We start from the raw sequence: 12,880 nt of genomic DNA on the forward strand, positions 1-12,880 counted from the left end.
TTGTGATCCATCAACTGTGCTATGCAGTTTATCTTATTTAGGTACTTATTTTTGTTTTGTTTATACAAGTGCAAGTGCAATATGTGTGTGTGTGTGTGTGTGTGTGTGTGTGTGTGTGTGTGTGTGTGTGTGTGTGTGTGTGTGTGTGTGTGTGTGTGTGTGTGTGTGTGTGTGTGTGTGTGTGTGTGTGTGTGTGTGTGTGTGTGTGATGAATGTCAAAAAAAATATTATTGAAAAATAACTGTGCTATGCACATTTTATCAGTCTAAACTCTATACTCTATAGTCTATACTATACTTTGGCCGTGAATTAATTACTAAGTAGTGTTTGATTCTATAGTTTTGACAGCTGTAATGGATAGCTTTCTAGTTTTTGTGTGCTCATATTAAAGTCATTATGTGATATGAAATTCATTAAAGGGTCCTAATTATAATTTTGTGAATTTCAAATAGGAAATAATCTGCTTATCATGCTGCCAAGCCAAATTTATTTCTCATTTTTAGAATTGTGCCCCCATTAAACATAACATACAGCTTGTATAAGTTATATTGATACTGACACAGAGAAATGAAAATCATACTTTGAGTATAACTTTATTGATTTAACATGATATGTGAAATGTAAACATTATGTTTACATTTTCTCTGAAGTCATTAAAGTGTTACGCAACTTATCTGAATAATTCAGCATTGGTGAAACCTCATTGCATAAGTCATGCACTTTTGAATTTCCTTCAGAAATCAATCTTTTCTCCAGAGACTATTTTCAGGCAGCCTTTGCAAATGAATAGGCTAGTGTGTGTGCTTTAAATGCAATATTAATGTAAATTTGACCACCAAACTATAAATAATACATAAAACATCCCACACAGGGATATTGAGTGTATGGGGTTGTCTGTCTCGAGAAATTGTCTGCACATTTTCATACCATTCTGAAATGAATTGAATCTATGTGGCTTTCTCAAAACTGATACAAGTGAACTTGTAAATTGCTTAGAATGGAGGCAATGTCAGACTGAAGCTTCTAGCTTCACTCAAATAATCAGGTTACTGTAGTGCAACTTTGCAATGTGCAATTTATTGTTGGGGACTACGGATACAAATAAGTATAAGACGCACGAACGCGGGAAGCGAACGCAGCTCGTAAATTGCAATAACAACAATTAGAATAAATTACGTACGTGTTTTTTGTAAGTTTTTTTAGTGTGTATGTGTGCGTGTGTGTTTTTAAGTTTTTTTCTTTATACGTTGTTTTTTTAAGTTAAGTTTTTTTTTAAGTTAAGTTTTTTTTCAAGTTTTGTGTGTGTGTGTGTGTGTGTGTGTGTGTGTGTGTGTGTGTGTGTGGTGTGCGGGTGGTGTTACGCTGTAACAGTTACAGCGTGACACACACACAGACAGACAGACAGACACACACACAGACATGTTCTGCTAGGTCTCATAGTTAGTGCTCACTGCGTTCGCAATTATTTACATTACATAATGTATATGTGTGTGTCAAATACACCAGAGTAAGGTGTATTTGAGGATGCAGGATGCATCCTCAAATACAGGATGCAGACGCATGCAGGATGCAGACGCATGCACAAGGATGCAGACGCATGCACACCGCACAGACGCACAGTTTGGTAAGACGTAGGAGGACCCTAGGCAGGAGGCAAACCATAGTCCTACAGACCTCTCAGTGCCTGCAGTCCAGCAAGAACACACAAGACAGAGAGAGCCTCCTGTTGGTTCTGGCATGAGAGAAAGGACAGTGGGTGGATCCGCGGGGGGGGGGGGGGGGTGCCCTGGACATTAGAAATGGATTATAATCGCATCTTTGATGTATATTACAAACTAAATGTATTGTCCGTCCATTACTATGCGTTGTCCCATCCAAGTAAACAAATAGTAATAATAATAACTAGAGAAAGGGCCCTTTTGGGCAGGAGCATAGGAGTGTGTGTGATGTTTGGCAAAATGTTTAGGAGTAATATACATGTTTGTTTTGTGTGTGTGTGTGTGTGTGTGTGTGTGTGTGTGTGTGTGTGTGTGTGTGTGTGTGTGTGTGTGTGTGTGTGTGTGTGTGTGTGTGTGTGTGTGTGACGCGACTTGGCCTGTTGTAGCGCCACCATGAGGCTTATTTGAAAACTGTCAAGTGGCATTTCTTCCTCAGCCTAGTGGGAATATGCATGCAGTTTCACCGCAATCGGACGCTGCGTTGAGGAGTTGTGGCGATTTGTACAAAACGGGTACAAAACAGGCTACTCTTGAAAACCTTAGAAGCCAATCGTAGCCAATCAGGATGGATAATTATGAGAAATCAAACAAACCCATCTTGATCACATGACTATGGAGAGCATGTGTACCGATTTGCAAGAAACTTTGGATCTGATGGAGTAATTGTAGAAAATGTGTTTTACATAATGTCGCTGTCATATTGCGCTATAAAGAGCAGATGTGAAAAATGCAGGCAAAGGTATTTCCTTGGCCTCTAGGGAGTGTACCTACATACAAGGTTTTACACAGATCGGTGCAGTTATAGGTAAAAACACTAATTGGTCAGTTATAGCGCCACCATGAGGCAGTTGAAAGTTTTCAAGTGGCATTTCTTGGCCTAGTGGGAATGTGCGTGCAAGATTTCACGGAAATCACACGATGTGTTCATGATTTGCAACATTTTTTTTGAAACGGAGCACTCCTGCGAACTTTGGAAGCCAATCTTAGCCAATCAGAAAACATCTGAAAGACCCGTTTCGTTGAATGGCTCTAGAAAGACTGTGTAACAATTTGCGTGATGTTTGGACAAAATCTGTATGTGTACTGTCAAAATATTTGTTTTGCACAAAGCGGCCTCCTGGTGGCGCTATAACAGGCCAATGTGAAAACTTTGGGGCAGAGGTTCAGCTCTGACATTCAGGGAGTGTGTGTGCAGACAGAGTATGGCTGCGATCAAGCTAATGGTGCCAGAGATTAGCTGGTCACAGACGGACGGACGGACACACAGACGGACGGACTGAGTGCAAAACATACTCTCTCCCCATGCCTTCGGCCTCGTGGAGACAATAATAATAATAATAGTAATAGTAATAATAATAATAATAATAATAATAATAATAATAATAATAATAATAATAATAATAATAATAATAATAATAATAATAACAATAACAATAACAATAATACTAATAATAATAATAATAAGGATAATAATAATAATAAGTAACTCTCTGGAAGGTGATTACAACAAAATGTAAAACAAGCATTGCTTGACCTTGGGGATGACTTCCAGACCACCCCTGTGAGTCACCCTATGGTGGGATGATCAAGTGTGTATCAAGAAAGAAACAAGAAAGATGCAAAGTAAAGTCTTCAGTGTTCATTTAACGACTTGAATCCTAGTGTCCTTATTCTGGGAATCTGGGCATGCCATAATAAGTGACCATTCGACATGCCGATTTTACTCTGTACTCTGAAGGTTGAATAATTCTCTATTAATAACTCAACTGTATGTATTCAATACATTTTGATTTTGATTTCTCTCTTAGACAGTAGCTGAATAAGATACTGTAGATTCCAGCAGTAACTTATTACTGCCTGTTCTGTTCTCTGAATGACATGGATGGACCAATCAAATCGATCCCTTTGATAATGTTTGTGAGTGTGCTTCTCCAGGGACCTGGGTACTGATTGTGTTTGCGTCCTCCCAGATGGTCGCTAAACGGAACAGTCATTGATCTGGGGAATGACTACCGGCGTCACATGTCTGGGGGCAACCTGATCATTAGCAGTCTGGACAGGGACCAAGACACAGGGATATACCAGTGCACTGCCTTCAACGTGTGGGGGTCCATCCTTAGCCGAAGAGCCAGCCTCCAATTTGCATGTAAGTGTCTGTGCAACTCATAACATAATTTATATCATTAACTTTTTTTGCATATCACAGAGTGTGAACATGTTTTAGTGAGTGTGCAATTTCACTGTGGCCACTCTTCATGCATGTAACATGGTTTCGGTCTGGCTCCGGTCTCATTTAGCATTCCAATTGCTCATTTGGCATGCCTGGGAATAGATTTCTGACAGGGAAATGGTAATCGAATGAAATGTCAGATGCAACAAACACAGAGGGCGAGGCAGCCTCGGACTGCCTCTGAACTCCATTGATTCTCATTAGCAGTTCCAGCTTTGACAGCATCTATGCCGAGACCACATTGACTCATTCTGCCAAGCGATACGCTAGCCGTTGCCATCCGGACATGGAATGAAGACCAACTCAAATGCTTAAAGGACCACTTCACCACTTTTCAACATCTCTTCATATATTTTATCATGAACATTAGTGAGGACCAATTATAGGAAGAGAAGTTGAAAAGTGGTGAAGTGGTTATTTAAGAAGTGTCCGTAACTTTGTAATAGATGTGTGCACTGATGAGACAGTGGCAGTCTCCTTGAATGCCAGGCCTTTTGTCCAAAGGAAGGGATGGGAATGCGATGCTGCAAAGCAGGACTATACTTTTGACAGCAGACAGCGATGAGGCACCTCCCTCCTCTCCTGATCAAGCCTGCTGGCTATTGATCATGTCCCAGGGACAGAGAGCCTTTCACTTCCTCTCAGGAGATGCTCTGTACATTATCCCTATGGCTCAGTAATGAATATCACTTGTGCGGTGGACTGGGTGAAGAGCAGAGCTGCTTGACATTTATTGTCTAGCTGCATGTACAGAGAGCGAGTTGTAGAAGATCAGCATGTTTGCAACAGCCATAGATGGATCTTTATTTTTTCCTCCTTGTAATGAAGCTACTGCCATGATACAGGAATGCCTCATCTGTCTTTTCCTGCCTGTTTAAGTTGTAGTTCATGGTAGTTTCTATTTTTGGTAAAACATAATTGTATATTAATAATACCATATGAAGTTTTTAATGACACACAACTCTAGCTTCCCTATTCTGGGCATGGCCAAAATAGGCGAACATTCTGTGAAGATCTACAAATCTACAAGCCATGAGCTTGTACGTTTTCGTACCAAAGAGATTTGGTGTTGAGGGGAAAACGGAGTGGACTCTGGGAGACCCTGGTCAGTGAAATTCATAGGGTTTAAAATGTAAATGGTTAAATTAAGTGTTAATTACTAACCTGCAAATTAAATGTGAAAATCTATTCCCTGGTATTCACAATTTCTCATGCCGCTTAGCCATAGCCTTCAAGAGCATTCAACAGGGCAAAATCTTGGACTGGTCCAAAGATCCTCAGTCTAGCTCAAAGACACTTGAGTAATGGTATGTATTGGATCTGACAGCCAGGAAAAGTGTTTATGTCAGAACCGTGGGCCCAGACAATCACCTTTTAGCCACATTCAGTGGCCGATGTACTATATCCCCCTAGGCCAGCCGTTTTCTGTGCTAGATGGATTCAGCTAAGAAATGTATTGCTGCAGCTTAGGTTGCCCTCGGGCAGTTTTGAGTCTGTTTTCAGAGCAGAGAAAGGGGAGTTTGTTCTGTACAGCATCTAGACCCACTGCATCAATACTCTCCATTGTTTCACTTTATTTTTCGAGTTCTTGGGTAAATAAATCATCCGCTGCTTATTATTTCCAGAGTGATTATTACCAGCTCTTTTATTAGCCACCCACTGTTTCCAATGATGAACGTCATTACAGTGATCAACTGCTGTGTAGATATGCCTTCTTCAATCAGTTGAATATGTGAGTCTCACCAGGCTGCAGCTTCAATCGTAATTTATACTTTGTCGCACGACAGTGTCACTCGGCATTGATAACTTATTTTCATGCTAACACTTTGCGCTTGAATCATGTGAAAATCAGTTATTATTCTGCCTAACTTATGCTCCGCCATATGACCACGTCGTGGAAATTGCAGATCTGTAAGCTCACAGACACATTTGTGTATATATCAGCTATTTTTGTGGTCCACGACACAGCCTTACTACACAGTATACATCAGGCTTTCATCCGCCCCACATTGTGCAAGGCGGGTGTCTACTCCTCCTGTGGCCTACTCTCTGTCCTGTCGTGACTTGGCTGTGTTTGATTTCCGCCACGGTCAGAGAGCCACTCATTAATCTTGCCCCACACACTGTCCCACTTCTCTCCATAATCTTCTCTCTCTCGCTGTCCTCTCTGTCTCGCTCTCGCTCTCTCTTTCTCGCTCTCGCTCTCACTCTCTCTCTCTCTCTCTCACTCTCTTTCTCGCTCTCACTCTCTCTCTCTCACTCTCTTTCTCGCTCTCACTCGCTCTCTCTTTCTCGCTCTCACTCTCTCTCTCAATCACTCTCTCGCTCTCACTGTCTCCTAATTTCTCTTATCGGTCACAATGACTTTCTCTTGTTTGTTTTTTGGAGGGTGACTCCAGGCGGTTAACTGCCGGTTGTAGACAGAACGCATTGCCGGCTGTAGTGTCTCACCTCCATCACTCATGAAGCTAGGGGGTGTGAGGATGATTTACCCTCCCAGGTTTGGGTTTTGTCTGCCAGCCATTCATTTGCCAGGGATAAATTGTGTTGAGAGTATTGATAGAGAGGCTAATGCTTTTAAGTGTGAGATTAAACCACATTTAATAATGCTCATTGCTCTTGGCGCCACAAAGTGTCAATTTTGTTTGGGCCTCGTTTCTCAAACATGAGCCGAACAGATTTGATCATAAATTGCTCATAAAGGGCTGTTATCATAAAAGAAGGTTATTTGACAAGTTCACATCACCTTCTGATGTTACCAGCCCATAACAGGTACAGTAAACAGACTAGCAATAGAGACCTATTGCACATTTGAAGAAAAGGTCAGAATCGACCGGTTAAGCAAAAACAAGATCATTCAACTCTATATTATACTTATTTTATAACATTTTCTATGAAGCCCATGTCTACAATGTGTTATAAACATATCTATAATGCATTATAATCTGTGTATAATTGTATAATTATAACTATATATTTATAGTTATAAGCACTGATAAATACTCATGAGTTATACAAAATTATCATTATAACACATTTTAAGCACATTACAAAGAATTGTATCATGACTTACAAGGTCAAGTATCATATACATTTCTAATCCTGAGCGTCACATTAGCCCAGGGCAAGACTGTGATTAGCAAGACTGCTGCTGACTTCCTCGGACACCACCACACGCCACGGCGCACGGACAGCGTCCCGGGACCTCGCGAAAAAACACCCTCAGCTCCGCCACAAACACTTGCGTGTAATACCCTAATTTACTACATTTACACCAAAACCCACACCTAAGCCCCGCCATCGTCCCCGCACTGCATGTTGGGAGGGACACAGCTTAATGTATGGGTCACTGATTGCTGTGCAACATCCCCCTCACATTCTCACCACCTATTTCGGCTACACCACACACACTAACCTACACAATTCTCCACACGCAGCACAGAGCCCTTATTGGCTAGCCCACTCAAATGCCGATCCCCACGGAACAACACAGCAAAAAACAAGCCCGCAAACCCTGACTTTCTACAGCCTACTTACACACACTACCACTCGCTTACAATACGCGGAAGTGGCAACACTACATCCCGTCTTTCCATTGGCTCCGCTGCCCACGAGTTTCCATGCTACACACAACTTCCGACACAACTCCCGGAAGTTACACACTACACACACACACGACTGATTCACTGATTCTAACTTGGATCATAGAGCACCGGTTACATACAAAGTCAATGCAAAGACGAGAATTTATAAGCTGTTGTTCTGTCAGCCAATTGGTCTCTCTGTCTGTCCAAAATGTTCAAACTAAAGCCAAGAGCTGGTCACATCTTAACGGGCGCACGGCGACCTGGTGCGGTACAAACGGGACGAACTGAGGCGAATATATCTATTCCGGTCTGAACGCAGCTTTATCGGGAGAAACAAGCGTCAGCCACACGGACACTCACATTGCATCGTGTCTCGGTGTCCCCCTCCCACACGACACCCTCCTTCACAGCAGTTTCACTGTTACTTCTGACTACGCCTCTTGCCACAATTACACGTAACTTCAACTTACGCATGTTTGTGCGCGCGCGTGTGTGTGTGTGTGTGTGTGTGTGTGTGTGTGTGTGTGTGTGTGTGTGTGTGTGTGTGTGTATGTGTGTGTGTGTGTGTGTGTCTGTGTGTGTGTGTGTGTGTGTGTGTGTGTGTGTGTGTGTGTGTGTGTGTGTGTGTGTGTGTGTGTGTGTGTGTGTGTGTGTGTGTGTACAACAATAATAATAATAATAATAATAATAATAACAACAATAATGCTAATAATAACACTAATCACAACAATAACAATAACAAAGACAAATGAATACATGACCTTAGTGGGAGAGGAGTTATTGTGTGTTTGTTTTGGACAAACGGCGTGCTGTTGATTTGTGTCAGCTTCATGCCAGAGTGTTTGTGTTTGAGCGCCTCAGTGTGGCCGCTGGGGGAAACTCTTCCAGAGAGAGATGGAGACACTAGAAACTCTGCTGGAGTTTATGGTTTAATATTGTGGTGGTTTCTAAGTATGTATAGCCGAAACATGAAGTGGAGGCTGTCAAATCCCGCAATTTCCTTCTGCCCATTGCGTGGCATCGTAACTAGGATTCTAGTCATACAGTTTCATAATTCGTGCACTGCATCACTTTTTCTTTTGGCCAGGATTATAGTTGTATTATAATTCCCATAGTTTGTAGTTTCTTTTGCAGTATAAGTACTGTTATAATGTATTCTCGTCCTCTGGTAGTGTGACTATAAGTCACTAATACATGTTTGATGGGTGCTTTAATAATGACATTCCTGTAGGTGTAGTCAGTGTACAACCATTATTATACATTTATAATTGACCTTTTAAGTCACTATGAATTTCTTTATCATGTTTTAAAATTTGTTGAGCGTTATCAGCAGGTTATACTGTAGGTCTATGACAGCAGCTGAGCATAATATGGTCAACAAATTGGTCCGCAGAGAAGCACTGTGGATACACTTGACACTTTAGAACCTAATGGCCTGAATGAAGAACTGAGCCTTTCATGTTTTTTATAGACATGCCCCTTTTGAGACGGTCCCTGAGGTCTTCATCTTTTGCTCTGAGAGTGCTTTGTTGTCTTGTTTTTGTTGTGCCTCTGTATTTTACTTTTTCTATATATTTTGGCCACAAGGCCCCTAATTATGTATGTGCACTGTTGTTCCTAAATATTGTTTTTTAACTTTGATGGCTTTTTTATGGTTGAATCACTGTTTTACTTTTTTTATTTTACTGTTCAACAGCGATTTTTCCATAGCCACCCTCTTAACTGTTTAGACTGCTGGTAGTAACTGGTTATTACATGTATCATGGCATCTTGTCATTGGCTCATTGATAGCCCAGCCTGTATTTAAGACATGCCCAAATGCTGCCACCCTATGACTCTGATGAAGACCGCAAGGTCGAAACGTTAGTCTTTGTATACTTTAGCACCTAATAAAAGGCTCTAAATGTCCGTGCTGCTCCAGTCTCTTCTCCTTCCATATGGTTCTGTTTGTCCCCTAAAATACTCCTCGATTGTACATCTCTAATTAACTCATCCAGACTATTTCTCTATTCTTCTTCTACTGTATGTCCTAAACTCTACTCCTACTCTACTCTGTTCAGATATCGACGACTTCAAATCCCAAACAGTGAGGAGTGCTGTCAACGTGCGTGAAGGCCAAGGAGTGGTTTTGTTATGCGGTCCACCTATGCATTCTGGAGGTATGTTTATTACAGCAGTCAAATAACTGCTTGTGTGTGTGTGTGTGTGTGTGTGTGTGTGTGTGTGTGTGTGTGTGTGTGTGTGTGTGTGTGTGTGTGTGTGTGTGTGTGTGTGTGTGTGTGTGTGTCACATGGAACTATGGTTTTGTGCTGCTGCTGGCGTAGTGATACTGGCCTCAAAAACTCTTTTTTTTTTTACGAATTCCTCCCCAGCTACCACCTTTTGTGTGGCTGTTGTGTGAGACTTACTTTAATGAGGGTTGGAGCTGGTGAAGCTGAAACTGAAATACCCCTGTGGGATCAATAAAGGTCTACATTTCACAAAGTTATAACAAAGTTTATCAGTTCTCCATTTTGCAGTCTATATAATAGAGACATAATAGAGACAGTGAGGTATGAGCTGACAAGATACTTGTCAAACATAATGGACCAAAGAAATAATGAGCACATAATCCAGAATAAGATGTGACCAGCTCTTGGCTTTAGTTTGAACATTCTGGACAGACAGAGAGACCAATTGGCTGACGGAACGACAGACCGATGTGGTCAATGTGTGGTCACAGCTTATAAATGGAGCCAGATGGCTCACTAGTGATCTACGTTGAAAACACACATCTTGGAAGGGATGCCTATACAGGTAGAGGGAGACTGTGTTGTCTGAGGGTGTATTCTTTCTGCTTCGCTAGTAAGGAAGTGGAAAATTGATATGGTCTGCTGCTGAGCTAAGTCGTTGTCCAATAGCTTGCAGACTGGAGTAGCTCATTGAATTCTCTTAACCACTTTCAGCCAGTTGTCTATATTTTGGGCATGTCGTTATAGTCGAAGACAAAGTCAAATACGTATTCCCCCCAAACAACTATAGGGTTTAAGTGCTTAAGAAGACTACAGCTCGTATTGTTGTGTGTGTTACACATGACCAATGATATACACTAATGGACCAGAGCACCTCAGCTTACCTCTCTGACACAAGCGTATGCTTAGTTTGCTGTCAGAACTAAATTACTGCTGAACACTCTGTCTCTTTCTCTCTTTGCTCTTCCGGTGAGTCACCCTCTAGCTTGCTCTCGCACTCTGTTGCATTTTTGAAGCATGAATGTTGTACATAACCTTGAACTTCACTAACCCTTTGTAGTCAACTTATACAAGACACCTGTAAAGGTTTGCATTCTAGCATTCACTGGTTCTGAAGCCTTCACAGTTTTTCCAAGAAACGGCACTAGTCTGCAAGGACATTTAGACAAAGTAGACATGGTCTACAATCTAAAGGGATTGCGTTACTTTTGTGATCCATCATAAACATTAATTTACTCTCAAGAGCTCATTACAAAGCTTTTTTTCGTCATAGCCGAATGTCACAAGTAACTTTGCTCTGTTGCATGAAAGCGTGTCCAACAGTGGGAGAAGTTGTTGTACAGCGTCTCCACTCCGCCCTGTACTTGTACTTACTTGGCAAACGCTATCATCCCACAGTCACAGATCCCCTGCTCATTTGTACTCAATCAGAACAAGTTAGTGTCCCCATTGCCATGCCTAGTACAGAGACCTGGTCCCTTCCATCGAGGCTCACTCCCTCGGGGTCTGGATATGATTGACAGTCATTGCATACACCTTGTGACTACCAACCCCTCACCTCCAAAATGCTGTCTCTTCAGAGGGCACTTCCTCGCTTCTGCATATCTGTGCTGCACACTCTTCTCAAAGTGCCGCCCTCATGCAATGTGACAGGGCTCTCTCTGTTCAGTTGAACTTGCTGGCCGAGATGCAACATGGGATGAATGAGTCAGGACTGAGGGATGCCACTCCCACACATCTACATACCCATATCCCTCCCTCCCATGCACACCCATCCATCCATCCATCTCCTTTCAAAACCTTTTTGGTAAGACTTTATATTAAGGTTGGGTCTATAATGTATTATAACCACCTTTATAATGCATTATAATCACCTATAATGCTTCATAACACTTGTTAAAAATGTTTATAATCATGCATAACAACTTATAATAACAAAGATACTTTATAACTAGCTAAGTTAAGGTTCGTTATAATGTGCTGTTCCACTGAGCTTGTTGGTGTTGTAGCACTCGAGTCCTTGACTCATCTCGAGTCCGGTCTCGAGTCCACATTTTAATTTACTTGGCCTCGTCTTGATCTCGCACATAATTTGACTACTTGGTCTTGACTCGGTCTCGGACCAAGGGACTCGATCGGGAATCTTTCTCCACCAAGTCCACTCACACATCAAATGAAAAAAAAAAATAAAATAATTCTGGTCTCGGTCTCAACTTGGTCTTTGTCTCAACTCGGACTCAACCCCCTCCCACACTCGGTCTTGAATCGGACCGCCTCTGACTTGGTGTTGACTTGGACTCGCTTTAGGTGAACTCCACTACAACACTAGAGCTTATATTGTATTGCCTTATGACCAGCTGGAGCTGGCACTAACTGTTGTTATTGACATACATGATTATAAACATTTATAATTTATAATGAGTATTATAATGCCTTATAAGCACATTATAATGCTCTGTGATTATAATGTATTATAAACCCAACCTTTAAGTAAAGTGTCAACAGATCTTTTTAAAGGCCTTTTAATTTCTTAGCATCATCATCATCATCATCATCATGGATGATGATGTAAGGGTAGCTTGCTGATCTTCTGTTTACCCTATATAATATTTTTTTTTACTTCATTGTGTTTTATTGATTTACTCTGTTTTACTGTTTCTTTAATTGTTTACATTATTCCGTTTCTTTGTAAAGACACCTTTTAACATTGTTAAGGAACTTAACAATGTAACTATTATTTAACTATGACATCCATTCATTCATCTACCTAACCTTTCCATCCATCTAGCTCACACCCGGCTCCATGTAGTAAGCAGTTGAGGAACCGGGGGAATGAACAGCAATCCACTTTGTTTTTTACTTTTGACTTTCACTTACTGTAATATACAGTAGCTATTATGTTTGCCAGGAATAACGCTTTTTCAACTAAAAACTGAGATACAGGACAGAGAAATGTACCATTCTCAACATTTCAGACCTGTGTGTGTGTGTGCGTGTCTGTGTGTGTGTGTGCGTGTGCTCGACCGGAGCAATATACGTCTACTCTGTAACGTGCAACCAGACGAGCCAGTAAGCAGCCCAGTTTAAACACTCTCTTTCCAGCGGGCGCGGTGA

At 41.5% G+C, this 12,880-nt stretch overlaps 1 protein-coding gene across 1 annotated transcript in view; it reads left to right on the forward strand.

Annotated features, from left to right (window-relative positions):
• Nucleotides 1-12,880, forward strand: part of cntn3b (contactin 3b) — a gene marked incomplete at its 5' end in the record, with an annotated part of 47,418 nt that overhangs the window by 12,187 nt on the left and 22,351 nt on the right. The window contains 2 exons of the mRNA XM_079511342.1: nt 3,689-3,864; nt 9,596-9,694. Coding sequence (XP_079367468.1) covers nt 3,689-3,864; nt 9,596-9,694 — 275 coding nt within the window. The remainder of the gene's footprint in view (nt 1-3,688; nt 3,865-9,595; nt 9,695-12,880) is intronic.

The sequence above is a fragment of the Electrona antarctica genome (assembly GCF_951216825.1).
Source record: "Electrona antarctica genome assembly, chromosome: 9".
Classification (NCBI taxonomy): Eukaryota; Metazoa; Chordata; class Actinopteri; order Myctophiformes; family Myctophidae; genus Electrona; species Electrona antarctica.